Source organism: Solanum pennellii, chromosome 11, assembly GCF_001406875.1.
Source record: "Solanum pennellii chromosome 11, SPENNV200".
Classification (NCBI taxonomy): domain Eukaryota; kingdom Viridiplantae; phylum Streptophyta; class Magnoliopsida; order Solanales; family Solanaceae; genus Solanum; species Solanum pennellii.
The window spans coordinates 28,492,618-28,520,277 of NC_028647.1; the positions used below are offsets into that span (position 1 = coordinate 28,492,618).

At 35.0% G+C, this 27,660-nt stretch overlaps 1 protein-coding gene and 1 pseudogene across 1 annotated transcript in view; both read left to right on the forward strand.

The window, feature by feature from the left end:
- The first annotated feature begins 3,078 nt into the window (after nucleotides 1–3,078).
- LOC107003788 lies at nucleotides 3,079–4,007 on the forward strand (annotated as a pseudogene).
- Nucleotides 4,008–12,157: 8,150 nt separating this feature from the next.
- Nucleotides 12,158–27,660, forward strand: part of LOC107004977 (triacylglycerol lipase 1) — a 20,906-nt gene continuing 5,403 nt past the window's right edge. Inside the window, exons 1-3 of the mRNA XM_015203415.2 lie at nucleotides 12,158–12,450; nucleotides 12,922–13,032; nucleotides 21,992–22,132. Of these exons, the coding sequence (XP_015058901.1) occupies nucleotides 12,292–12,450; nucleotides 12,922–13,032; nucleotides 21,992–22,132 (411 nt within the window). The 5' untranslated portion in view covers nucleotides 12,158–12,291. The remainder of the gene's footprint in view (nucleotides 12,451–12,921; nucleotides 13,033–21,991; nucleotides 22,133–27,660) is intronic.

A 27,660-nucleotide genomic window follows, 5' to 3' on the forward strand; every position in this document is an offset into this window, starting at 1 on the left:
CTCCTTTTGACAAACAATGAATTTTAATATAAAGAATGCATACTATAATCTAACATAATTAAAATAATGGTAAACATGCTATATGATGTTGAGTTGAAGTTCAATTTTCGCACATGTACAAATCGACAAAATATTAACAATAATACAACAAGACGTATGCTTAAACTATAAATCCGTAGATTTAAGCTAACATTAGATTTATCATACAATAGACAGATTGGATGCACTAAGTCAAAACATCAGTGCATTTAACTGAGATGAAATTGAACAAACATGGAGTTGTTTCGGCAATTTCGAATTAATACTATATCCCAAGGACCAAGAAGCTCCAATTCTTTCAAATAACAAACTCATAATATCATGTAACAGAGATGCAAAAGAAAAATGTGTAAATAACTATATACCTTGATTCATATACTTAACACAGAGAGCATGCAGGAAACGATGGTGGAATGCTGGGTAAAACCAAAGAACCAAAGTTGAGATATGAAAAGGGGACTAAAGATGACTCAAGTTGTGAGACAAATCCATTTTGGACAAAAAAAAATACTATACAAGTTGAACGTAGGGTACATAGTTATCAAAATTTCAAGAAGAATCCGAAGACAATTGAAACACAGAACCATATCAGTAAATCAATTAATGACAGGACGATCATGCTTCAATTTGATAAAACTAGATTAGATGCTCAACGCACAACTACTAAGACTACAATCAGCTTAACATTAGATATAAATAAGAGGAGAAATAATAAAAGGGATGATAACAGGGAGAAAACGAGAGAAAACTGAACTTCAAACAAACCATAGAAACACTACCAAAATTTTAGATAGGGAAAGTTGAGAAGAGATTTGATTGAACAATCTGTGAATGAACCTAAAACAAGGAAAAATAGAGAACAAAATAGAAACAAAATCAGTGAATCAAACAATTTAAACACGCCATCTATATCGCTCTTTGAAACGAAGCCAAACGCAAGAAATTCGAGACAAAGTGACTTGTTAATAGAGAACTATCAGGTGAAGGAGAATAAAATATTACATAATGTCAATAGATTATAATCTAAACAGCAGCTAACAACCAATCAAACACAAATATGACCATAGGCTTCCCAAATGGCAAAAGCCACTGTAAAAACAAAGGAAAGGTGGAAAAAGAGACGTCAAAATGATTGAAACAATTGTTGCAGATTTAAGATAGTAAGTATAAATCGCTAAATGAAATTCGAAATATTGATATTTTGCCTCATTTTTTCAGCCTATGGTGAAAGAATAATAAGAACGACATCTAAGACTAACCCCACATTAGATTCATAACGATCAGAAGAAAAAACAAACAAGAGGAACAACATGACAACCAAGCTAAAAGAGAAACTAGAGGTAGAAGGAAAACAGTACATAGGACATAACGACAACTCGAACTAACTAATTTTATTTGTTCTTAATGTGAAAAAATAGTGTAATATAAGCCAATGGAAGTCACAATCACCCATAGGAGAAGATTTCAAACTTCACGACTAAAATGTTACTTTCACAGTAGATTTTAACGGAGAAAATTAAGCTTGGGACCAAGGAGAAACATCAAACCTTCAAAGGAAATTAACACAAACATCAACATAGACTAACAGACAAACTCATTATTGATTTGCACTAATTTGCAGCTAACAGTGAGTCACAAAAAACATTCCAAAACACTAACATATAAGCATCCCACACAGTTGAGAAATAATATGCTAACAGCAAAGTATGTTTGAAGCGACTTGAGCATTCAAAGAATGAGAAAATCATTATGACAAAGTAACGGAATATGACATCGATTCACCTAACTCCAGACATGAATAGAAGGAAGCTAGTGCATATTTTCACGATTTTGTATAAGGAGGAGAGACATGTGTAGGCCACTGAACATCACAGTGAACTTAGCACAAATTTTTATCCAAATTGAGCACACATTTAAGTTAACAATCTCAAACTTTTTAGATTTCATTTTCTCCGACTTTGGTGAAAGAACAGAGGAAAGCAAACATCTAATACTACACGACACCGCCAGTTCCCTACAACCAAAGAAATTTAAGATGAACAGAACATTTCGGCGGCTATAGAAAAAGGATGACTGAAAAAGAAGGAAATCATAGCTATTTATAAGATTCACGAACTTAACCATTTTTAATTATATATAACCATATCTTTCATTAAGATTTCAGAGACAGATCAGGAATGGGAACTATCAAATCAGCAAATTGATAATTAGCTCACATAACATTCATCAAAAACTCAACCAAAACGACAAACTAAATTTGAGATGAAGAGAAATTACCTTCTTTGGTGCAGCGACCATAGACTTGTACAAGCTATTCCTCCACCAAAAGACTTCAATGCGAAAGTTTGACCAAGAACCCGCAACCAACAGAGTGAAAGCAGAGAGGAGAGGATCTTTACTGTATGTTCTATGAAGGATTATAGCTATTTGAGTTTTCTCTCTATTTTGTTCAAGGAAAATCCTAACCAAATAATCTCCAATAAATTTTCTTTTTTCCAAAAAAAATTTCCTTCACAGTGAACAGGAAAAGATATTATATAGGGGAGAATTAGGGTTTTGAAAATTGGGGGAAAAGGTAGAATCGGGTTTGAACCAAGAACAAATTTGAAAATTCAAGCCTCCTCGCAACTGAAAGAAAATCCTGCTCTTGTAAAAGTTCTCATCCAAATCCCGCGAAATTTGGTCAAGGCAGGGGCTTGGAGGGCTTGGATCGATTCCAATCTTTCTTGCTTGACGTGTGTCATCATCTAGCACTGCTATAACAAAATCGCATGCCTCCATTGCTGCTGAAAATCGTACGAGTGAGGGAGACGTTCAGAAAAGATGACAAAAGTCCAAGCAGTTGTACGCAAATTGATTCTCGCGTATTAGCATCGCTACTCCATCGCGTGTGTTGCTCACGCATTGCTGCTGGTAGCTATTGTTGTTGTGCTTATTATTGACACACTGAGTATTCCTCCTTTGCTTCGATGTTTGCTGGGAATATTCACGCTAAAGGGGTAAAAAGGGACGGGTCGGGGTGAAACAAAGATTGAGAAAATGGGTTGGGCAGAATGTTGGGGCTGGGACTTGGGCTGGGTCGGGGCAAATGAAGTGGGCTGCTAGGACTTGGGCCCGGGACGATTTGAGGAGGGGAGTCAAATGGGAGTGTGCTGAACTCCTTTGGTGCTTTGCGATGGGTCGTTTATGCTGCAGAAAAAGAAAGCGCTCACATTTGTTCTTTTAAGATGGGTTTGGAAAAGGGATTGAATAAATAAGACCAACAAAGTTGGCTAGAAAAATACATAAGGCCAATAAATGTAAACTAATCAATGAGCTTCCTAATCTTGACGCCATAAAATAATTAGACATAAGATAAATAATTTAAAATATAAATTGTCATATAACTAAACTAATTAATCGAATTTCAAGTAAAACTAATATTTTTGAGAGGATTTTGCTTTTGATTTTAGTGGGCAATTGGAGAAGATTTTGCTATTTGCAGTTGATGAGCTCTTTGATTGAGGAAAGAACAAACCTTTGGAACCACCTCCAAAGCTTCAATAAGAAGGAAAACACATAAATTCTCTAAAATCTCTGAAGAAATTATTCATGAAAACATTTTCTCCTCGACACAAAAGAAAGATTTTGACCCAATTGATACAACTTTACAAAAACAGATTCGAACAGAGAAACCCCAGCAAAAATTCTTCAAATTTATCGCCTTTGAAAGTTATCAACTTATTATTTGATCACAAAAGCAATCAAGAAAATACGAAAAAATTTGCCTTTGTTTCGTCTTTTTCATCGTCTTCTTCTTCCTCCTCTTCATATTATTTAGTTATTTAATGATATCACTCTGGTCCAAAAACTGAAAAATCAAAGACTTGTTGCTATTTAGAAGTTCTTCAGAAGGTCGACCAAGTTATACAAAGCAACTAAACAAGTATGAATTGTTGAAGAAGACCCATGAAAAACAATCACAGTGACGAAAAATGAAAAAACAATGGAGGAGAAGTTAATGGATAACATGGAAAATTTGAGAGGACAAGTAAAAGGGAAATGGGTTATCCTCTAGAGGGGTAAGGGAATTAGGTTAAAAATACGAAATATAATTTTTTTTAAAAAAATGGATAATTTGGATCAATTTTTGGGATTCCGTCTAATGATGAGGGATTAACTTCATTTTAACGGCGAGTGTAATGTCAAACTATATATAGGTTGTCATCTATAACCCCTTGAAGTTGTCTGCATATTTCACTTAGACACTTCAACTATAACTATTACTTGTTGAACACATGAATTGTTCAAAAAGTATACCTATTAAACACAAAATGTTGATGTGGCAAAAGAAGTGTTTTACACTTCCCTGAGTGCATGAAAATATTTAAATAATGTATTATTTTTATTTTTTCCAAAAAAAAAAACTTCATACTTTTTCTTCTTTGAGTGTCACTTGACATTTAAATAATTTAACTTAAACAACGGAAAAGGGCCTAAAATACCCTTGAAGTATCAAAAATGGTACAAAATTATCCTTTATCCATCTATTTACTCCAAAATACCCTTCACATTTACCTTTGGGTTCAAAATTAACCACTTATATAATGATTTTAAATAAAACTGTTTAAATATATTTTTAGTACGCGACGCTCAACTATTTATTATAATTTAACTTATTAATATAATTTATTAACCAATCTACTACCCACCCATTACTAATTAAACCACACCCAATTAATAAACCCGCCCCATTACTAATGCACAACAGGAAAGCTACTACCAATGAGTGTTCCAAAAAAAATTTGAGGTGAAAATGTTTATAAAAGTACGTTATCATACAATCAAGTCCTCAATCAAAACATACTATAATTCAAGTGTCTAAATAATAATTACTGATAAACTTAAAAGTCTGACTATGTTCATCTTAATTATTCATTCGCCTCAATTATGTGATGTTACTTAATAGATAACTTTTTAAAAAAGAATATATTAAAGTTTTAATATTTAAATCAAATAATAAATATAAAATTATATTAAAAGAAGTAATAAATTAATTCGAGAGGTGCTACTTCTTTACTCTTTAATCATAAATTTTGAATTCAACTTGAAATAGAATCCTATTGAAAGTGTACTCCTAAATAAGGGGCTCAACCTAAATATAATTGGGGCTTCAATTCGGACTCAAATAATTTTGAATGTCATTTTTAGGAATCAATAATTTTGTTGTGCTTTAGTAGTGTTTAGGGCGTTTTTGATATTAGAAAATATTAATTGGGTGGGGCTTAATTAGTAATGGGTGGGTAATGGGTTGATTTATAAATGATATTAATAAATTAAATTATATCAAATAGTTGAGCGCCAAGTATTTTTAAAAATATTTAAATAGTTTAAATTTAAAACTGTTAAATAAGTGGTCAATTTTGAACCCAAAGGTGGATGACAAGGGTATTTTGGAGCCAATAAGTGGGTCAAAGGGGTATTTTGGAGTCAATAAGTGGATGAAAGATAGTTTTGTACAATTTACAATAATTCGAGTGTATTTTAGGTCCTTTTCCGTTTAAACAAATATATATTTAAACGCAAAAACTAAATTCTTAAAAGAGAGAGAGCACCCCCACCCCACCCCTTTAAGTCGTCTTCTCCATGAAGACCACCACACTCATTTTTGTTTCTTTTCTTTTTCTATTCTATTTTTTTCAATATTTATTAAAAATAAAAATTGAATCAGCTAATTAAATTTGGAGGAGAAAAAGAAGAAAGAATATCAGACTAAAAAAAGTTAGTCGATCGACGTCCATCTCAGTCACCTTCGAACAATTATTACCCTTCAAAGAAAAATATAAACCCACTAAAATTATCAAATATAATATTAAAATGATCCAATGAAATAAATTAGGTCCTCTCACTTTCTCTTTGTTATCGATCGGAAGATGATTGATAGATGGTCTTTCTTTATCACTCTTGTATCAATCTCTTTGAATATACCTCTCACTTATTAGGAATAAAAAATAATTATGTAAGCAATTAACAAAGAATAGAATTTTGTCCTTTGAGAAAGAAAATCTTGCTAGGAAGAATATGAAGAAGAAATGAGAATGTGGTAGGGTTGGACTTCTCATTTATTTTATTTTTATAAAAAAATAAGATGGAAAATTTATTTAATGTTATAAAGTATTCGTATTATTGTGAATGTCTATCATGTGCAGTCCTTTTATGATATGGTTAAGAGTTCTACTTGGGGACCAAGTAACATTTCCCCTATAAATAGTGGTGTTCTATTCATTGTAAAATCATCCCTCAAGAGAAATAATAAGTATTCTCTTCTTTCTACTTTCTTCTTCTTATTCTATAGTTTCATAGCACATTATCAGCACGAGACTCTACTTTCTCAAAAAGTGAAGGTTAGGTTTGAAGAATTAATAAGGTATTATTTATTCTTTTGTTTCTAATGTAACGGTAAATCTTACGAAACTAGAGTTCATTGCTCTTCATAGTTCGGGCAGTAACTACCTTTCATTGAAATCAACCTTGATGCAATGGGTCTTGGAGACACCAAGAAAATAAGCATCAAAGTAAAATTGTGCACGGGCAATGAAATTCTTGCGTCATCATCTTGACGAGATTCTGAAAATCGAATATCTCATAATTAAGGATCCACTTGTTTTGTGAAAAAGCCTAAAAGAAATATATGACCACTTGAAGATGGTCATACCTCCAAAGTCACGATATGATTGGATGCATCTCAGGCTAGAAGACTTTAAGTCTATACATGAGTATAATTCTGCCTTGTTCAGAATCACTTCTCAGTTGAAATTATGTGGAGAAACGGTTAGTAAGATTGATATGATGGAAAAGACGTTCTCTACTTTTCATACCTCAAATGTGCTCTTGCAACAAGAATATCGAGAGAAAGGTTTCAAATAGTATTCTGAACTAATTTCTCAACTTCTTGTGACTAAGCAAAATAATGATTAATTAATGAAAAATCATGAGAAACAACCTACTAGATCTGAACCCACTTCCTGTTGAATGAGGCGTACGCCCACCATGCTAGGTGTGGAAAAGGCTAAAGAAAAAAAAGAAAAATCTTGAAGCAAATTTTGTCTCTAAAAATCAAGTTGACATCACGCACCTGGATGTAGCAGATCTTCGCACATCCTGAAGGAAAGATAGATCACTTAATTGATGATGGTTCTGTGAACATGGAAGATTGATTTTTTTATGTAGTAGTTATTAATATATTTCATGTAATGATAGTTGTTTACATCAATATTGGTATTTTAAATTAGTTTAGTCATATTCTTGTAGTTCATTAGTTTGTTCCATCTTAATTAGATAATATATATTTTTCATTGATTTATTTATATGATTCTAATATGATAGTGTTAGCCAAATACTAAACTTTATCATGTGTTTGTATTATATTAGGTCTTTAACTTGATATATGCTAAAAACATACAGTTTGTTATCAAATAGGATTAAATAATGATTTTTATTTTTTCCTAACAAATCATTATTGACTTAGAGGAATCAATAAATTAAGACTCAACTTCTAATATTTAATTATTACTTTATTACATTGATTATATTGTGAGCTTTTGACAACACTAATATTTAGTATTTGTTTATTTTGTGTATGTCATGAAAATTTCATGTGAAGATATGGATAATTCTAAAAACATACTATCAAATATGAATACATTTGCTTAATTGATTCTAGTACAAAAACTTACGATATTCAAAAAATAAGAAATATTTTTCTCATTTGAGTATGGTCAAAATAAATGTTACTACAATTTTCGATAGTACTAATATGATTGACGGCTTTGGAAGAGTCATTGTAATTTTGCCCAAGGAAACTAAACTCATCATAAATAATATTATGTTTTCTCCGAAATCTAAGAGAAACTTGTTGAGTTTTAAAGATATCCGTGAAAATGATTATCATATCAAATTAATGGATGAAATGAATCTAAAATACATGAAATGAATCTTAAATATATTGGTATCACCAAGAATGTCTCTAGGCAGACATGTGTTATAGAAAAGTTTCATGTTTTATCATATTGCTTGTATTGGACAAAAAATAATGCAATTGAGGCACACTTATAGTGAATAAGAAGTTAACCGATTTCAATACTTTGGCATGATCATCTGGACATCTTGGATCTATAATGATGAGATAAATTATAAAAATTCGAATGGACATCCATTAAAGTACCTAAAAGTTCTTTTAAATGGTGAATTTCCTTGTACTGCTTGTTATCAAGTTTAGTTAATTGGGAGACCATCACCAATAAAAGTTGAGATTGAGTCACCTGCGTTCTTGGAACGTATACATGGGATATTTGTGGATCTATTCACCCACCTAGTGGGTTATTTAGATACTTCATGCTTATGCTTCTTCTAGATGGTCTCATATGTGACTGTTGTCATCTCGTAACTTGGCATTCACAAAATTATTGACAAAAATAATGAGGTTAAGGGCACACTTTCCTAATAATCAGATTAAGTCTATTCGTGTTGATAATGTTGCAGAGTTTTTATCACAATCATTTAATGATTATTGTTTATCAATTGGGATAAGAGTTGAAAAGTCTTTTACTTAGGTTCATACTCAGAATGGTCTCACTGAGTCATTAATTAAATATTTTCAATTAATAGCAAGACCATTGCTTATGAAAACTAGGTTGCCCAGTACTGTGTGAGGACATGTAATTTTGTATACTGCAACACTTATTCGTATCAGACCGACAAATTATCACAAGGTTTCTCCATTGCAATTGGTTATGGGTTAAGAACATAATATATCACATCTAAGAACTTTTGGATGTGTTGTACATGTGTCTGTGGCACCACCAATCCGCACTAAGATGGACCCTCAAAAAAGGTTAGAAATATACGTTGGGTTTGAATCACCCTCTATTATTCGCTATCTTAAACTATTGACTGGAGACATGTTTACTGCTCGATTTGCAGATTGTTGGCTTGATGAGACAGTTTTTCCAAAATTAGGGGGAGAGAATAGTGAAATAAAACGAGAAATTTTATGGAAAAATTTATCATTGTTACATCTCGATCCATATTCTTCTATTTGTGAGCAAGAAATACAAAAGATAATTCATTAGCAGAAAATTGCAAATCAAATGTCAGACGCATTTACAGATTTGAAAAGGATTGCTTAATCACATATTTCTGCAGAGAATGTCCCAATTTGAATTGATGTTCCTATAGGACCATCCACTAGTGTCATAGCAAATGAGTCAAAAGCACGCCTAAAGCGTGGTAGACCATTGGGTTCTAAGGCTCAAAATCCTAGAAAAAGAAAGATTAAATGCGAAAAAGAAAGATTAAATGCGAAGATAAAACTTTGAAATAATCTCATATAGAAGTTCAAAATATGAATAACTTTGATATTCATGAAAGAATCAATGAATTTGAAACTCAAGGAAATAATGAACTATCCATAAATTTAAGAGATGTTGAGACTAATCTGAATCGATCATAAATAGTGGTAGATTATATCTTTGTATATAATGTTGCAACAAATATCATGCAAGATAATGAGAATATTGAACCTCAATCTGTTATAAAATGTTGACAAAGAAATGATTGGCCAAAATGACAAGAAACAATTCAATCAGAGTTGAATTTACTTGCCAAGCGTGAAGTTTTTGGACCTATAGTTCAAACACTTAATGATATTAAATTTTTTGGTTGCAACTGGATTTTTGTATGAAAAAGAAATGAGAAAAATGAAATACAAAGGCATAAAGCACGCCTTGTGGCACAAGAATTTTCACAAAGGCATGATGTCGATTATGAAGAGACATACTCACCCGTTATGGATGCAATTACATTGCGTTATCTCATTAGTTTCATAGTCCATGAGCAACTTGTAATGCATTTGATGGATGTGGTTACAACCTACCGTTATGGATCACTTGATAGTGAGATATACATGAAAATTCCCGAAGGATTTGCGATGCCTAAATCATATAATTCAAAATCTCGAGAAATGTATTCAATTAAATTGCAAAGATCATTATATGTTTTGAAGCAATCGAGACGCATGTGGTATAACCATCTTGTTGAGTATTTAATTAAGGAAGGTTATACAAATGATGCAATTTGTCCATATGTCTTTATAAAGAAAACAATATCAAAATTTATTGTACTTGCTATTTATGTTGATGACATAAGTCTTATTGAAACTCGAATAGAGCTTCAAAAGACAATTGATTATTTAAAGAATGAGTTTGAGATGAAAGATCTAGGAAAGACAAAATTATGTCTTGGTTTGTAAATTGAACTTTTGACAAATGGTATTTTAGTTCATCAATCAGCATACACAGAAAAAGTGTCAAAAATATTTTGTATGGATGAAGCACATCCATTAAGTACTCCGATGGTTGTTCATTCACTTGATGTGAATAAGGATCAATTCCGACCTCAAGAAAAGGATGAGGTAATTCTTGGTTCTGAAGTACCATATCTTAGTGCAATTGGTGCACTAATGTATCTTGTTAATACTACAAGGCCTTATATAGCTTTTGCTTTTAATTTGTTAGCAAGATATAGTCGTGCTCCTATTAGGAGACATTGGAATGAGATCAGACACATTTTGCGATATCTTAAAAGGTCAACTGATATGAACTTATTTTATTCAAATAATTGTATCCCTAATCTTCTTGATTATGCTGATGCATGATATTTATCTGATTCACACAAAGCTCGATCCTAAACAGGCAATGTGTTTAGATATGGTGGGACTGTTATATATTGGAGATCTACAAAGCATTCAATCATAGCCTCTTCATCTAATCATGCTGAGTTAATAGCTATTCATGAAGCAAGCAGAAAATGCTGTGTGGTTAATGTTTATGATACATCTCATTAGACAGAAATGTGGTTTGGAGTGTGATAAAGTATCCAACACTTTATATGAAGATAATGTAGCATGCATAACACAACTTAAGGGATGATTCATAAAAGGAGATAGAACAAAACACATTTCACCAAAACTTTTCTATACACATGAACTCCAAAAGAATGGTGATATAAATGTGCAACAGATTCATTCAAGTGATAATGTGGCTGACCTATATATTCACCAAGTCTCCACCAACTGCAATTTTCAAGAAGATGGTGCACAAGCTTGGAATGCGGAGATTCAAGTCTTTGGATTGATGTTCTCATTAGAGGGGAGTTACTACACGTGGTACTCTTTTTCCCTTACGTTACGAGGTTTTGTCCCACTGGATTTTCCTTGTAAGGTTTTTAATGAGGCAACTTAGATGCGTATTAATAGATATATGTACTCTTTTCCTTCACTAGAGTTTTTCCTTTCTTAAAGTTCTTTTTGTAAGGTTTTTGACGAGACACATCATTTATGAATTAGACATTCAGGTGAGTGTTATAAAGTATTTGTATTATTGTAAATGTTATTATTGTAAATGTCTGAGTTGTATTATTGTAAATATCTGAGTGTTATAAAGTATTTGTATTATTCTAAATGTCTATCATGTGGAGTTCTTTTAGGATATGTTTAAGAGTTCTACTTGAGGACCAAGTTAGATTTCCCCTATAAATAGAAGGATTCTCTTCATTCTAAAATTATCCCTCAAAAGAAATAATAAGTCTTCCCTTCTCTCTACTTTCTTCTTCTTATTTTATAGTTTCATAACATTTGAAACAATTTTCATTCTTTTTAACATAACATTCTTTTTTTTCCCGTTAATTGTTGGATCTACGCCACATGTTATCTTTCAATTAGTCATTTTGTCACATCACAACAAGTGTATTACACACACTTTATTTTTATTGTAAAAAAATGTCTAATAAAACACATTTTGAATAGATAAAAATATCAATAAGTACTAGTACTAATTAAAATATCTAAATAAATTATGCGAATAATTTAAAGGGATCATATATGACTTATGGCAACTATAAACCAAGTTGAGAGGTAATTTTTACCCTTTCTCCCATAATTTTACTTTGGTCATTAATTTGCCATAATGTGAAGCTTACGTGGCATCCACTTTTACTACAAATTCCATTTTATTCTTAATTAATAATTAACACACTTATCAGATACCATTTTGAACCTCTTGGTGTGACAAACATTTTTTAAATTTTGGGCTAGGATTGGGAAGTCAACAACAACTTGGTGTGGGATATAAAAAAGGACATGATTGCCTCAGTCATCACCTCTGTTGTCGTTGCTTTACAACCCCATGCTTCCATATCTCTTAGTCGGCGGAGTAAATGAATCATCATCGGGCAGTTGCCGGTCTTATTATATTTCTTCTGTTCTCTGTCGGTAATTTCACCGCCGTTCCACAAATCCGGCGAAAGCCTCAAGTCACAGGAGGTCTATGCGCTCACCTCATACAATCTGCAGGTTTCCCTTGCACAGAGCACCAGGTACACTTTTTATCGCCTCCATCCATGTCTAATGTATATATAACATGCGGATAATCTTCAGCATTAACATCTTTTCCTCATAAATCTCCAATGTATGTGTGTTTAGACAAGGAGCTTTGGGTAAGTTAATGACTGATTAAAAATTGCAGTGTAATGATTTATCTCAGCATTGGAATGTTTGTGTGCCTCAATTAAGAGATTTAGTTAGAGATGATACATGTATGGCTGATTTATTGATGATTTCGTTTTATCCAAATTGTGGATTTTTTTTTTCTTTCTGAAGTTCAGTTCAAATATCCTATGTGAAAGCTATGAAAATATGCAGTCGAGGTACATAGAAATATATACATAGTGTTCCTTGAGATGGTATTCTTTTACTTTATGCTGTATTCAATCATAATAGCCCTTGTGTGACACTTTTAGTCGCTGATTCAACTAATTTTTTTTTTGGTGTGTAATGAATCCATGTAGACTAAGACAAAGGATGGTTTCCTCCTTGGACTTCAACGTGTGTCATCTCGCTCAACAATTGTCAGAGGAGAAATGGGTCATCCAGTTCTGCTCATCCATGGACTCTTCATGGTAATGTTACTAGCAAATCTTGAACTTCGTTATTTGCTACCGTTTGAATACTAGGACTTTATTGCATTTCTGTACCTGTTTGGAACATACTTAAATTCTTATCTATATATATTCTTTGTCTCTGCCTAGCTTATTTGATTTTCAGCACAGTGTTCTGTTGTAGGATCTATGCGCCGAATCTTATAATGATTGGACCAACCTAAGCAGCAGTATTTCTCCAAATCAATCAGAATTTTTTCTTTGTCAGAAGTTAACTATATCTGAATATCGGGTCTTTTCTGGTTCAGTTGGCTTCAGGTATCACATTCTGGGATGACTTCATGTTCCTAAAAAAGACTGAAGCTTAAAGTTTGAAGGGATAGCAAGAAGTAAATATGTTCTTTTTGAGATAAAAGAGGCATTGTGTCTTCATGAAGGATATTGTATAATAATGCTTTTGGAGAGATGCCTGTGTGGATAGCATCTTAGGTTAGGTGAAATAGGTAGTACGACGTAAAAGTTCAGCTGAAGGATCTTGAATAGCATTTAATCTCTTCATTTTCATAGATACTGGGGGTTACCGCCCGTGTCAGCACTGGCCCAACATGAAGAACATTTCTAGTATTTCAAAATTGAATAAAATAATGCCTTGTGTTGAGGCTAGTTGTGGTGTAGTCTAAGTTGTTGTCGTCTTTGATCATAAGACTGAGATCTGTTACATACTGAGACCTGTTACATAAGTAAGAGAATGTGAAGGACTAGCATTCATGAAAATATTAGATTGGAAAAAGGATTGAATCACGGTTAGTTGTCACACATAAGCATAAGTAAACATCGTCACTTCTATTCTTAAGTTCATAACTAAATCACATAATCAATCATAAGAGTAGTTTATATATTTATGGAAAGGATGCAATAAATAAGTTGAAGTGGTTTAAACGTTCCACAGTTGTGTACAGGATCTCAAATACTTTTATTAGCTTTGCTTTGGTCATCTTCAGCCAAACATAAGTGTATCTCTTCTATTCTATCGCAATAATTTATTCACAGTTTTTTTAATGATATATTCCCTTCATCTTCTTTTGTTTCTGCACTTCTTCATTCTCTTTTTTAACTTCTCAATAGTATTGCGAGCTCTTTTCATTTTATCATCTTCTCAACCGGTATTATAGTTTTCAGCTTTCCTTTTTCACCCTTCGCTCAACACTTAATCTTTTTCCATGTTCTTTGACCGCTTTGTTCCCCGTTTGAAACGTTTTGGAGTTAGAGAGTAACGCGTGGGTGACAAAAGGGTAGAATTCGTCTCTTTATCAGAAAGAATAGTAAAATTTTGCTATGAATTTAAAATTTTACTTTACAAGCTCACAGGTACTATAAATTATACTAAAAGCCACACTCAAGTATACAAAAGCCTAAGTGGCTTTCTTTTCTTCCTGCTTTCTTTCATAAGGAGTAATCTAAGTTGATTCAAACACGTGAAACTGTGGTTCAAACAGCAAAAGAAAAATTGTTTTCATACTAATTAGTTAAGTATTAATTAATCTGAAAAGTGACGGACATTTTAATAAAGCAAAAGCTTAAAGTGCAACAAAGATAGCCCATGCCAGCATGGGCCCAATGTAAAGGACATTTTGAATAGTAAATGTCATGATTTGATACCAATTAGAAGTTGAATTGCATGTACCATAAGATGCAAACCGTAAACATACCAAGATTGAGAAGATAAGCTTATTACATATTTAGTGCTTGATGGATTGAGAAGATAAGCATATTACCTATTAACTGCTTGATGGTATTTGGTTTTCTAAGAAGTCAAAGTTTTACAAAATAGTTACGTACAGTATATTTACATAACAAAATGGGATGCAACCTCTCGGTTGTTGTGATCTTTGACCATAAAATTGGAACCTGTTTTTGCGGGGTAAGTGGAAACAGAGATAAATTAGGACACATTGTCAAGTCACTTCCTTTGAAATTAAGCACAGAAAAAATGAGCACCTCATGTGATGAGAACTTTATTGCTTTGTCAGATTCCAATTCAATGTTAGACTGTCATAATAAGATTAATCCTTCTAAGCTGGGTACAAAGCTTAGACATCAGGCATTATAGTTAATCACAAAATGTCTGGATCCTTAAACAAGTACTCGTAACAACTCAAGCCTATCCTAAAATAATCCATCACAAAGTGAAATCTTATATAACTTCTTAGTTTAGAAAACAAATGGAAGTAAAGTGAGCAAGAGAAATAAAATTTTTGTAGGTAGAAGAAAACCACAAACTGACAAAAACCACTAACTTTTAGCCCCTGTTCGTAAAGTTCTCATTTTCTTTTCTCTTCTTCCTTCATTCCGGAATCCAAAAAATAAAAGTATATCGAGAGAGTTAGCTCTGTCATTCACAAACCGAAAGACAGCGTGATGTAGATAAGGGAATTAGAAAATTACTACATGAGGCTTGGTTGACTATGATCTGGAAGAAGGCTTTCGGGTGAACATTTATGAAATGTATGGTAATAAGTTCCTCTTCAAATGCCCCAACAAGCACATGGCTGAGCAAACCTTACAAGTGCAGTGGAGTTGGAAGAATCAAAACTTTCAGCTTGGAGTGGTGGAACCCAATGGTAGGGTCAGGGGTGTATACCTAATAGTACAATGTCCACCAAAACTTGGATTAGAATTGTCGGAATCCCTTTGTATCTGTGGTTACAAAAAGTCTTCAAAGAAATTGGAAACCTATGTGGGGAATGGGTGGCCACACAAGAAGAAACAAAGCTGAAGAACAACATAAAATGGGCTAGAATCTTGGTTTCCAACAACGGGAGGAATATACCAAAAAAAGTCTTTACTTGGTTGGTAGTAAAAGAGGCAACACTAACTCAGGAGAATCTCATGAACAGGGGCGGACCCACGTGGACTCCTGGGGGTTCACTCGAACCTCCTTGGCAAAAAATTACACATACATGGTAAATATTTTGAATTTATGTAGATATAATAATTTTGAATCCATCATGAACAAGAAGAAAGTTGTAGTGTAGTGGTAGATCTCCTTTTAAATAAATTGGCCCTCGCGTCGAGGGTTCGAATCCAATTGATGTCATTTTCTTTTTAGTTTCTCTTCATTTAGTTTCAGGAAGCTTAAATAAATTGGCCCCCTCACGTCCAAGGTTCGAATCCCATTGAGGTCATTTTTTTTTAACTTCTCTTCATTTAGTTTCAGGTCGAATCTTTCACGTTTTTTTTTTGGTTAAAGAGTAGATTTAAACCCAAAAAAATCCAAACATGGTGAAAGGTGTCTGCTAACAGAACTAACTTTTTGAACTTACAAAACTATATATACTACTTCCTTGGAATTGTATTTTGTTGGCTTATTCACACTTTAATACTGTATTTTTTTGAACCTCTTTATGAAAATCCTGGATCCGCCACTACATTCATGAAGAGGGAATACATATGTAACCTAGATGCTTTTTTGTGAGCAATAGGTAGAGACAATCAACCATCTGTTTCTTCGCTGCAGGGTGGTTAGACAACTTTGGAACTTGTTTGCCAGCTTCAGTGGCACAAGTTGGACCATGCCACAAAGGGAAAGTCAAGCTATAGAAAGTTGGAACCATGAAGGTAGTGATAATACACACCAAAACAGATGGAGAATTGTCCCTACAGTGATTTAGTGGACCATATGGAAGGAGAGAAATTTGAGATGTTATGAGAGCATTAGTAGTCCCTTACACATGATTAAAATGAACTGCATTATCACTTTTTGCTATTAGTGCAGTTCTATATATGTAGATGATCCTATAATTATTATAGATATCCTATATTCTTTGTAAGATGAAGTAGGAACTAGTTTAGTTTTGTTGAGTATACTCAACTGTATGCAGCTCCATAATGTAAATTTGGGATCCCAACCTTTACTGCTGAATATTTATACACAAAACTGTTACTTTTGTCAAAAAAATACCAAAAAGGCGATATCTGGAAATGATGTTAAGTACTATTTTCCAATCTGGTCGGAAAGTAAAATCAGATCTGTAATGATAGAAAGAGTTTCTGAAGAAGAAAGGATAGACAAGGACCCAACCAGTTATTCCTGTTATCTAGAGGATGATAGATTGTTCCTGCTTTTGTGAAGTACAACAATCCCACTTTTTTAAGGATGTGTCAGCAATAGAATAAACGGAAGGGATCAATTCAAAAACTGCCAGAGTGTTTGAAAGAGGAGCACATGAGAAGCACGTGACCACTTTAAATTAAATTGAAAAATTGGGCCAACTTCTGAAGCCCAATAAAGAGACCATAGTTTCAAGAAAAAGTGGGCTGACTTCTCAAGCCTAGTGATTTTTAATAACTCAAGCAATAGCAATGGTTTGGAACAGAATAGAGACATCTCTACTGAGACTCCAGAAGTTCAATATCTCCTAGGAACAGAGTCAACAGCCATGCAGATTAGAAATCTATCGATTATTGAGGAGAGGGAGACAACGAATGTGTCGATAGAAGGCGTGTCAGGAGAAGTAATAGTAGAAGTTGAGCAGAAATTAATAGAAACAGCTGAGAGGGAGTTAGGGGAGAAAGAGACCGACAATATTGAAAATAGATTAATTGAGGCTGGAAGAGAAACTAACTTACTATAAGGGGATGGGATATTGAGGAGGCAGAACCACTGCAAGTCCAGCAACAAGAATCAATAATATGCAAGGGAAGAGAAACATCATTGTGGGTGAAGCAGAATATGATCAAACTAGGCAAAGTTCTTAGAGCAGATTTTCGAGGACTTGAAGAACAAGCTCTGGAACCATTTCTACAGGTTGATAGTTCTCGACAAGCCAGAAGAATAGAGAATATGAATTTCTGTAAGAAGACATGATTTAGAGGTTCTCAAGAGCTAAAGAGTCTTGTGTCTTTTGATGTCAAATTCAAAAACAATGGGGATAGGAGCAAGGGGAGAAGTGAAACAAGCTGTAATTGATGAAGTTCAAACAAGTCTCATGGAATGTTAGGGGGTAGAACAATTCAGATAAAAGGAGATTGGTTTAGATTTTAGTGATAGAATGGAATGTAGACATTATTTGTCTGCAAGAAACTAAACTAGAAGGGAATTCATATAAGGAGGTGAAACAAATTTGGGGAGGTAGATGGGTTAAATTTGCTTGCTTAGAAGCTAGTGGCACCAGAGGAAGTATACTATTGCTAAGAGGATTTGATGTGGCCAGAATTGGAGATGACTCACTTGCAATATGCTGATGATACTCTGATACTGTGTGATACTGAAGAGGATCAACTCAAGACCTTGTGGGTGATTTTGGCACTTTTTGAATGGATTTCTGGGTTGCTCATTAATTGGAGGAAAAGTTACCTATATCCAATCAATGAGGTGCAAAACATGGAGATTTTGAATGATCCTAGGTGAGGAATTCTGGTATGTACCCACCATCTATCTGGGGATGTCATTGGGAGCAAAAACACAATCAACAGAAATATGAAATAGCGTAATTTAATGGTGTGAAAAGAAGTTGGCAAGATGGAAGACTTAGAACCGCTCCAGGGGAGGCAAACTAACTCTCATCAATTGAGTCCTTGATTCACTCTCAACCTACATGATGTCTATTTTCCCCATTTTGGATGAGGTTATTAATAGATTGGACAAGGGGAGGAGGAAGTTTCTCTGGCAAAGAAAACAATGAAAGGAAGGGTTATAATCTGGTCAAATGGGAAGCAGTAATAATTGGGAAAAGACAAGGGGATTGGGAATCAAGAACTTAAAATTTCCAAAGCAAGTCCTTGGAATGAAGTGGTCATGGAAGTATAGCCATGAGAACGAGACTCTATGGAGGAATGTTATTAATGCTAAGTATGTAGAGGAAGACCACTTGATGATGAAAGAAATAACAACACCCCATGCAGCTTTATGGAGGTCTATTAGAATATTGTGGAGTGAATTCAAAACCAACATTAAGGTTAAAGTTGTAAATCGGGCTAAAACTGATTTTTTGAAATATGAATGGCATGAGGCAGGAAGACTGGAAAATCTGTTCCCAGATATTCATGCATTAGTCTCTCATCAGCAAGACCATTGTAGAATTTTGGACATCCCTTGGATGAAGATTCAACTTTAGAAGGCATCTAAATGACTGGGAGTTCCAATGAGTTGCAGATTTGTTCAATATTATCGAACAGTTCAATGGACTGGAGGTAGGTCAAGATACCTTAGGGTGGAAAGGTAATAAGAAGGGTCAGTTCAATGTAAGTAATGCTTACAGGTGGATGAATCGATCACCTCAATGCATAAGCAGTTGGTCATGGAAAGGCATCTGGAAAAACAAAACTCCACACAAAGTAGCCTGCTTTATCTGGTTGCGACTTGCCAACCAAGGAAGCAACTCTCGCGCAAGACAATCTGATGAGGAGAAGGATACCATTTTGTCCTAGGTGTTTTTTTTTGTGTGGAAATGGCTGAGACAGTTAATCATTTATTTCTTCATTGCAAAGTCACTGGACAGCTATGGAGGATTTTCCTAAATCTCGAACAATCTCATGGAGTATGCCTGCAAATATTACCGGAGCAACCCAGAGCTGGGAGGAAGCTGGTGTGCAAGAAAAAAACTGAGATATATGGAGAATTGTCCTTGCTTGTATCTGGTGGACAATTTAGAAGGATAGAAATGCTAGATGTTCTGATAGCATAGAGGATAGTATGCAAAAGATTAAGCCAAATGTCTTTTGTTACTGTGCTTTTGGTGTAATCAAATATATTCAAATGACACTATGTCCATCATTGATGTTCTAGATTCAATTTAGATAGGAGTTGCAGGATTATGAAGTAAAATTTGTAAATATGGTTTTCAGTACAAAGGTTGTACTGTTTGTGAGAAATATATGAAGTTACTTGTTCAGAAAAAACGAAATTTTACTATTAAACAGAACAGTGGAAAAACAGTTTTGAATGTCAATGTAGGAAACTCACCCGATTTGGATATCTTGCAGATAGTATAGAGCTGCCACCTCCTGCCAAAATAAACGGATGAACTTTCAATGATAGAGGCAAGTTTCATGAATTTTGATTTCTATGGAAATTCCATGATAATTTATTGAAACTAATTGAAATCCGATGAGGAAAAAGCTAAAGCTGTTTCGAATAAAAGTAATGAGTCTCTCATGAGAGGAAATTTTGCTCGCTTGAAACGCTAGCAGCCTCATAGGTCGATCCATTGATTAACTTGATGATAATTACGCGGGTAACACGATACTATATGCTCGTTAATCTGCCTGGCAGGGCCTCTTTCCTATCATCTTGCATCGACCTTTATAATTTTGGTTCAATATTTCAACAACACTAGTCTATTTGCTAATTTAAAATTTGAATTATATGTTTAACATTGATTAACATGCATATATGTCAACATATTTCAGCTTCTTTAGCCTCTGACTCAATCCCTCAACTTATGGTTTCAGTCTTGCTGTTTCCTCCAACAATCCTTGTTGGGTTTCAAGAGGTTCATGAGTTGCTGTTTTGCATGTATTAATCATTGTTGGATCCTTGAAAGCATTCACTTTCACTGCTCAAAAATTTCATAGATAACCAAAGGGATAAAGCATTCACTTTGAAATTATAATTAAATCGGAAAAGGGTACTTGTTTGGTGAATTACAGAGAGAAAGGCATGTATACAATGCATGGAAATGGAAATCAAGGCTTATCACTTTGGCAAGCTGAAATGAGGAAAATACACTAGACATGTTGATACTGTCCTTTCTTTTATAGAAATAAAGAAACAAAGCAAATGATGTGTGAGTAGAATAGTTTTGTTAATCTCAAACTAGCTCAATCTTATTATATGTATTGTATGGTGGTTTAATGTTTTATCTGCTGTATTGCCTTAATTTTGAAGTACCTTCTTGGTACTCAACAATCAATTATATACCTTATCTTATAATTTTTTTATCTGCTATTTGACCTTACTTCATTAGGAAACGCAACTCAAAGTTAATGTTTTTGGATGTTAGTGTTAGTGTTCCACATGGACTGAGGGAGCGCGTTGTTGTTTCCTTGTATGGTTTTGGGTAATCCTCATCTCAATAGCTTTAGAAGTTAAGTTCAAGGATGCACAATTGAGTTTGAGTTGAAATTTTAAATTCAGGGTTTGAGGGTATGGTTGTTCAGGTTCATTTTCTTTTGCATATATTCAGGATTTAATGATTAATAGTAAGATAGTGGAATGTAGAATAAAGGCGTTCAGATATTTGCAGCTTTTATGTTTTGGAGTCTCAATAAATTGAGCATTTATGTAGCAATACATCGTGTTCAGTGACTTTATATGAGAAACAATATTCTTTGGCACTCAGGTAAAAGTAGCAGTAAAGAAGTCATGCTCTGTTTCTTCAGTTAGCTTGGATCCTTGGTGGCCACAACATGCTATAAACACATTTCCCAGAATAATCAGTGAGAAACAAATTTATTACTACAACAATGTCTATTTTGGCCATTTTCTAGTACAATCACGATTCTCTATTATGAGCGGTGACTAACCTCAATCATATGGGAACTTCAGCCTTGAAAGTTCCGATCATTTTATATTCAGCTAGTACTGCTTCCACTGATACGTTTCTTTGCATGTAAGGAACTTATGTAGATGCTCAATTTAGATAATTTTAAATCATCTGAAGAAAAAGGAAGTGTTTGAAATACTCTCAAGCTGTATCAGGACACACAGCTCAATTACTAATGTTAACCATTTCCGAATTCACCTAAGGTAGCATACCCATGTTTACTAGTCATTCGAAAAGTAAGAGTTAAGTTGGAGTTCTTTAAGGTAGCAAGCCCCCGTTTACAAGTCATTTGAATTGTAACATTACAGTTTATAGTTCTTTGCTTGAAGCATATCTATCCTACAAGTGAGTGCAGAGCGGTAGCATTTACGGTACAGTCGATGACTGATTTATTCCCCAACAACTGACCTTTTGCAGAATCTTGATTTATGCAGGCAGGTGATGCATGGTTCATGAATTCTGCTAGTCAGTCATTGGGCTTTATCCTTGCTGATCAAGGTTTTGATGTCTGGGTTGGAAATGTGCGTGGCACACGTTGGAGTCATGGGCATGTATCTTTATCAGTGAAAAATAAGGTATTATTTCTATCTTATGTATGTATAGTGTATGAACAATTTTCTAGTTTTGCATATGTTTATCCTTCATGAAGTAGTCTAGAAGCTGCCAGGAATCATACTTGATGGGTTCAACCATTATTCTTTAGCACTGAATCCATTGCACAGTGGAATTGTGGGTTCATATATTTTTCAAAAATTTAGTGATCTTTTACCTATATATCTATACACTTTGAAAAAATGATATATTCAGCTGAACACATTCATTTCATATTGCATCCACCACATGCATTTGTTTTGGCGTGCCACGGCCAAGCCTTTGTTTTCCTCCCTTTTTAAGGGGTCGGCTATCTGTGACATCGGAAGTAAAAGGCTGAATCATGGAAAGTCTACTGTAGACCCTGGTGGTTTTATTTGGTGATGATAATAATCACTTTTTGCCTCTTAAATTATCTGCAAAATTTTTTGCAAAATTGAGGGAGAGAACACTGTATATACGAGTCAAATGATAAGCCGAGCAGTTCCAGAGAAGGAATCTAACTGTGTGAAGCTGATATGCTCAACTGGAACAACCCCCAATGGAGTTAAATTGTCTTGAAGTTTAAATTTTTAGATCTGTTGTACACGGGAATATGGGTACATGATCCGGGCTTAGGCTATTATGTCATATAATAACAGAAATTGAAGAACGAGAAACAAGAGTAATGCCAAATATGCTCAATTAGGCATGTACCAAACATAAGCTGCACTCTAAGCTACTATGCAAACAGATCTTGCGGAAGGAAAAATGGAGGAACTATTTTATTGATCTCTTTTATTTTTGCTTCAACTGGAAAAAGAATACAAGCTTGACTATATATAGTCTACAATAAGCTCATTGAACTGTCATCTTTCCTCTAATCTAACCGACTCAAATTAGACAGCAACAACTCCACTAACAGTCCACTCACAGTGACTCTAACTAACTAACTAACTTTGGCTAGTTTTAATACTCCCCCTCGAGCTGGAGGGTGAAAAATATCGAGAACCCCAGCTTGGATAATAAAAAACTGTGTTGTGCCACTCCAAACCTTTTTGTCAACAAGTCTGCTAGCTTAAACTTAGTGGACACATGAACTGGATGTATGAGGCCTTCCTTAAGCTTTTCCATAACAAAATGACAGTCGATGTCGATGTGTTTTGTGCGTTCATGGAATTCAGGATTGACATTAATCTGCATAGCTGCGTTGTAATCAGAGTAGAGCTGTATAGGAGTCAATACATTCACACATAAGTCCTTCAGTAATCCAACCATCCAGATGACTTCAGCAACTGCAGCAGCCATGCTGCCATATCTGCTTCTGCTGAGCTACGACTTACAGTTTGTTGCTTCTTGGATTCCCACGAAATCAATGAAGCACCTAGCTGTAGAATAAAACCTGTGACTGATCTCCTCGTATTAGGACATCCAGCCCAATCGAGACACAGTGTACTTCCAGATTTTCTGTGGGACCTTTTCTCAGGAATATGCCCAACCCTGATGAACCTTTAACATATCTTACCACTCTTAATACAGCCATCCGATGTGATTGCTTAGGCTGCTGCATAAACTGTCTCATCAAATGGACAAAACAAATGTCTGGCCTAGTAATTGTCTAGTAAATCAATTTCGCAATGAGCTTTTGATATCTGCATGTGTCTTCAAATAAAGGATGGGTATGTGCAGTTTGTTAACCAACGTAGTTAGCAATGGGTATGTGCAGTTTGTATAACCAACGTCGTTAGCAATGGGTATGTGCAGTTTGTTACAGATTTAGCAGAAGTACTATAATCATTGAGCCATATAGGTGGTTTAACACTTCTTGAAGACCTTCTTGGAATAACTGGAGGTGGAACCACTTGTGCATCATCAGGGCATTCTGCATGAGCAACTTCATTGATGGTTGTAGGATACCCTGGTGGATCTTCATCAGCACCTGCAAGTTCCATAGCTCTTGAACTTGTGGGTGTAGTGGTCTCAACAGACAACTTGTACAATTTCTTGCATGATTGTAGCAGGAATGTAAACATTTTCCTGAGTATGATTTTCTTCAACAGCCAAATCATTTGCAGCCCCAAGTGGTGTGACAGCAAACATATCTTCAACCTCACAATGTGTTCGATCCTTAAAAGGAAACACTATTTCTTTGAATGTTACATCTCTGCTGAAAACAGAAGTCCAATATCACATTCATATAACCTGTATGCCTTTTGGTTCTTACAAAAAACCTATTGTGACTTCTCTTCTAGCCCTTTCTTGAAATTTATCACCTCTAGGCAGCACACTAGCAAAACAAAGACATGCAAAGACTTTTAGGTGATCAATCTTTGGCTGTTTCCCAAATAACATCTCATATGGTGATTTGTCATTTAATACCAGTGAAGGTAGTTTGTTTACATGATACACAGAAGTTCTTACACATTCCCCCCACAATCTGATGGGTATTCCACTCTGAAACTTCAAGGCTCTAGCCACCTCAAAAATGTGTTTGTGGTTTCTTTCAACTAGCCCATTTTGTTGAGGAGTGTAAGCACAACTAGTTTAATGAACGATTCCTTTTGAACGAAATAAATCAACACATTGAGAATTAACAAACTCCCTACCATTATCAGATGGAAACATTTTAATAGACACAGCAAACTGATTCTTTATCAATGATTCGAAATTTCACAACACAGTGAACACTTCACTCTTTGACTGAATTAAGCAGAATATATACTGTAGTTATCTACCAATGTAACAAAATGGTGTTTCATGTCATATGTAGGCCTTTTATAAGTCCCCCAAACATCCAGGTGGACAAAATCAAAACAGGCTATAGTTTTTGTGGTACTATTTCGAAGTTGAAGTCTATGTTGCCTAGATAATGGGCATATGTCACAGGTGTCATGGACATGGGAATGCACTTTCCTGGGAAGAGAGGAAATGTGTTGCAGAGCGTCACAAGATGGATGTTGAAGCCTGCAATGCCATAAAGTATCTTCTACACTCCTAGAGATCTTAGTTGAAAGATTTGTTGATGTATCTGATGTTGGACTAGTGATACATTCTTTGAGAATGTATAAGCCTTCTCTTTCCTTACCAATCCCCATGACCTTGCCATTGGAGAGTGCCTGAAATATACAGAAATCAGGGAAGAAGGTAACACCACAAGATAATTCTCTGGTTAGCTTGGATACTGAGAGTACATTGAATTTAAACTTAGGAACATGCAACACATTGTGTATAACTTGATCTCCCATAATTTGTCTTTCTTTCATTGTTGATTTGAGACATGTCACCTGTAGGAACCTGGACATAAAAACAACATGTGGACTTTTAAGTGAGTAAGAAGTTCCTTAAATGGAGTAGCATGATGAGATGCACTTGTATCAATTATCCAGTCATGCACTAAGGCACTGGACAGTAAAGCAGGGATACCTGCTAGATTAGCTGAATACTGTGATGACTCTTCGTTTCCCATCATGTGCAACATCTGGTCATATTGACGATCATTGAAATAGCCCTGTGAGGAGGACCTCTGCTAAAATGTAAGTGGAGTTAGCTCGAGGCCTGAACCCTGATGAACTACCTCTAGCAGCAGGCCTAGGTGGTCGATAACCACGTGAGATATGTTGAAATCGACCCTGAGGTCTGTATCCAGTGGGCTGATTCTGAGTATTCCCAAAAGAGTTGGAATCATCACCTTGAACACCTTCGTTAGAAATAGAATATCATGCACCATCATTACTATTGGCCCTCTTATGACTCTGGAATCCAGGAGGATAACCAATCAAGCGATAACAACTGTCCTTTTTATGGTTTCGATCCCCACAACATTCACAAAAAAGTTAAACCTCTGAAGACCACCTGAAGTTGCAGGTTCCTTCTTAGGAGATGGTTTATAGGTTTGTGATTTCTCTGCTACTCCTTCGCATCAACAACACCTAAAAGTTCTTCGGCTCTCCTCTTGTGATACTACAGCCTAAGCTTCATTCACGGTAACAATAGGATTCCTTTCCAGAATATTACTTTGAGTTTGACTAAAACTTTCATTTAGGCCCATAAGAAAGTGCAGCAGTCTTTGAGATCTTAAATGCTCCAAATAAGGTCGTGATTCCCCACAGTTACACTAAGGCAATGGTTCCATGATATCTAATTCATGCCATGAATCCTTGAATTTAAAGTAATAAGTAGTTACAGAATCCATACCTTGCCGTAAGGTTGCAATATCAGTCTAGAGATGGTAAATTCTCGTTTTATTCAATCGAGCAAAACACTCCTTGGAAGCAAGCCAAACTCGTTTCACATGTGATGCATATAGGATCTTCGGCATTAGTTCAGCTGCAACCATACAACCGATCCATGAAAGGACAATTGCATTGCAGTTTTCCCACAATCCAACCAGTTCACCTTTGTACTGATGCTTTGAACATGTTCATCGATGAATCCCAGCTTGCCTTTGTCTCGAAGAGAAAGCGTCATCGATCGACTCCATAGTGTATAATGACTGCTCCAGGTGAATCCGAAGCTTGAAGAAACAGTGGATAATGATGATCAACCACAACAACAGGCTCATTCTGCTTCATGAATTGACATGGTGATGTAGAGTTCTCACTATCCAGATCTCAAATTGCACAGCAAATTACAACGAAAATGACGACAGATTGCTCTTATACTATGTCAAATTATGCTTAATTAGGCATTTATCAAACATGACTGCACTCTAAGCTACTCTGCAAATAGATCTTGCGGAAGGAAAAATGGAGGAACTATTTTATTGATCTCTTTTGTTTTGCTTCAACTGGAAAAAGAATACAAGCTTGACTATATATAGTCTACAATTAGCTCATGCAACTGTCATCTTTCCTCTAATCTAACCGACTCAAATTATACAGCTAACAACTCCACTAAAAGTCCACTCACAGTGATTCTAACTAACTGACTAACTCTGGCTAGTTTTAATAAGTAACAATACGACTACTAGAATAGAAAGCAAGTCAATACACTCCTACCTACTAGTATGGGCACACTCCTACCTGCTAACCTTCTACCCTAATCTGTGTCCTTCACACCTTCTCATCTATGGTCATGTCCTCAGTGAGCTAAAAACTGTGTCATCTCTTGTTAATCAGCTCTCCCAAAACTTCTTGGGTCTACCTCTACCTCTCCTGAACCCATTCATAGTCAACCTCTCACACCTCCGCACTGGCATCCGTGCATCTCCTCATCACATGCCTGAACTATTGCAACATCGCTTCCAGCATCTTTTCTTCCACCGAAATCACTCCCACTTTGTCTCGGACACTCATTTTTAGTCCTATCTCTTCTAGTATACCCACACATCCATAGTGGCATGCTCATCCTCATCGCAATGTCTCATTCAGAATGTGAAGGAGGTCAGAACATATGCTTGACCATTCCTGGGGATGGTCAAGGCGGCTGGGGAGAATATTTTATTTCTATTAATGGTTCTGATGGATTGGAAGGGACGGGTACTAGGGACTTTACTAGGCCAGTGGATGGATTTTCTCTGGGGGGGGGGGGGGGG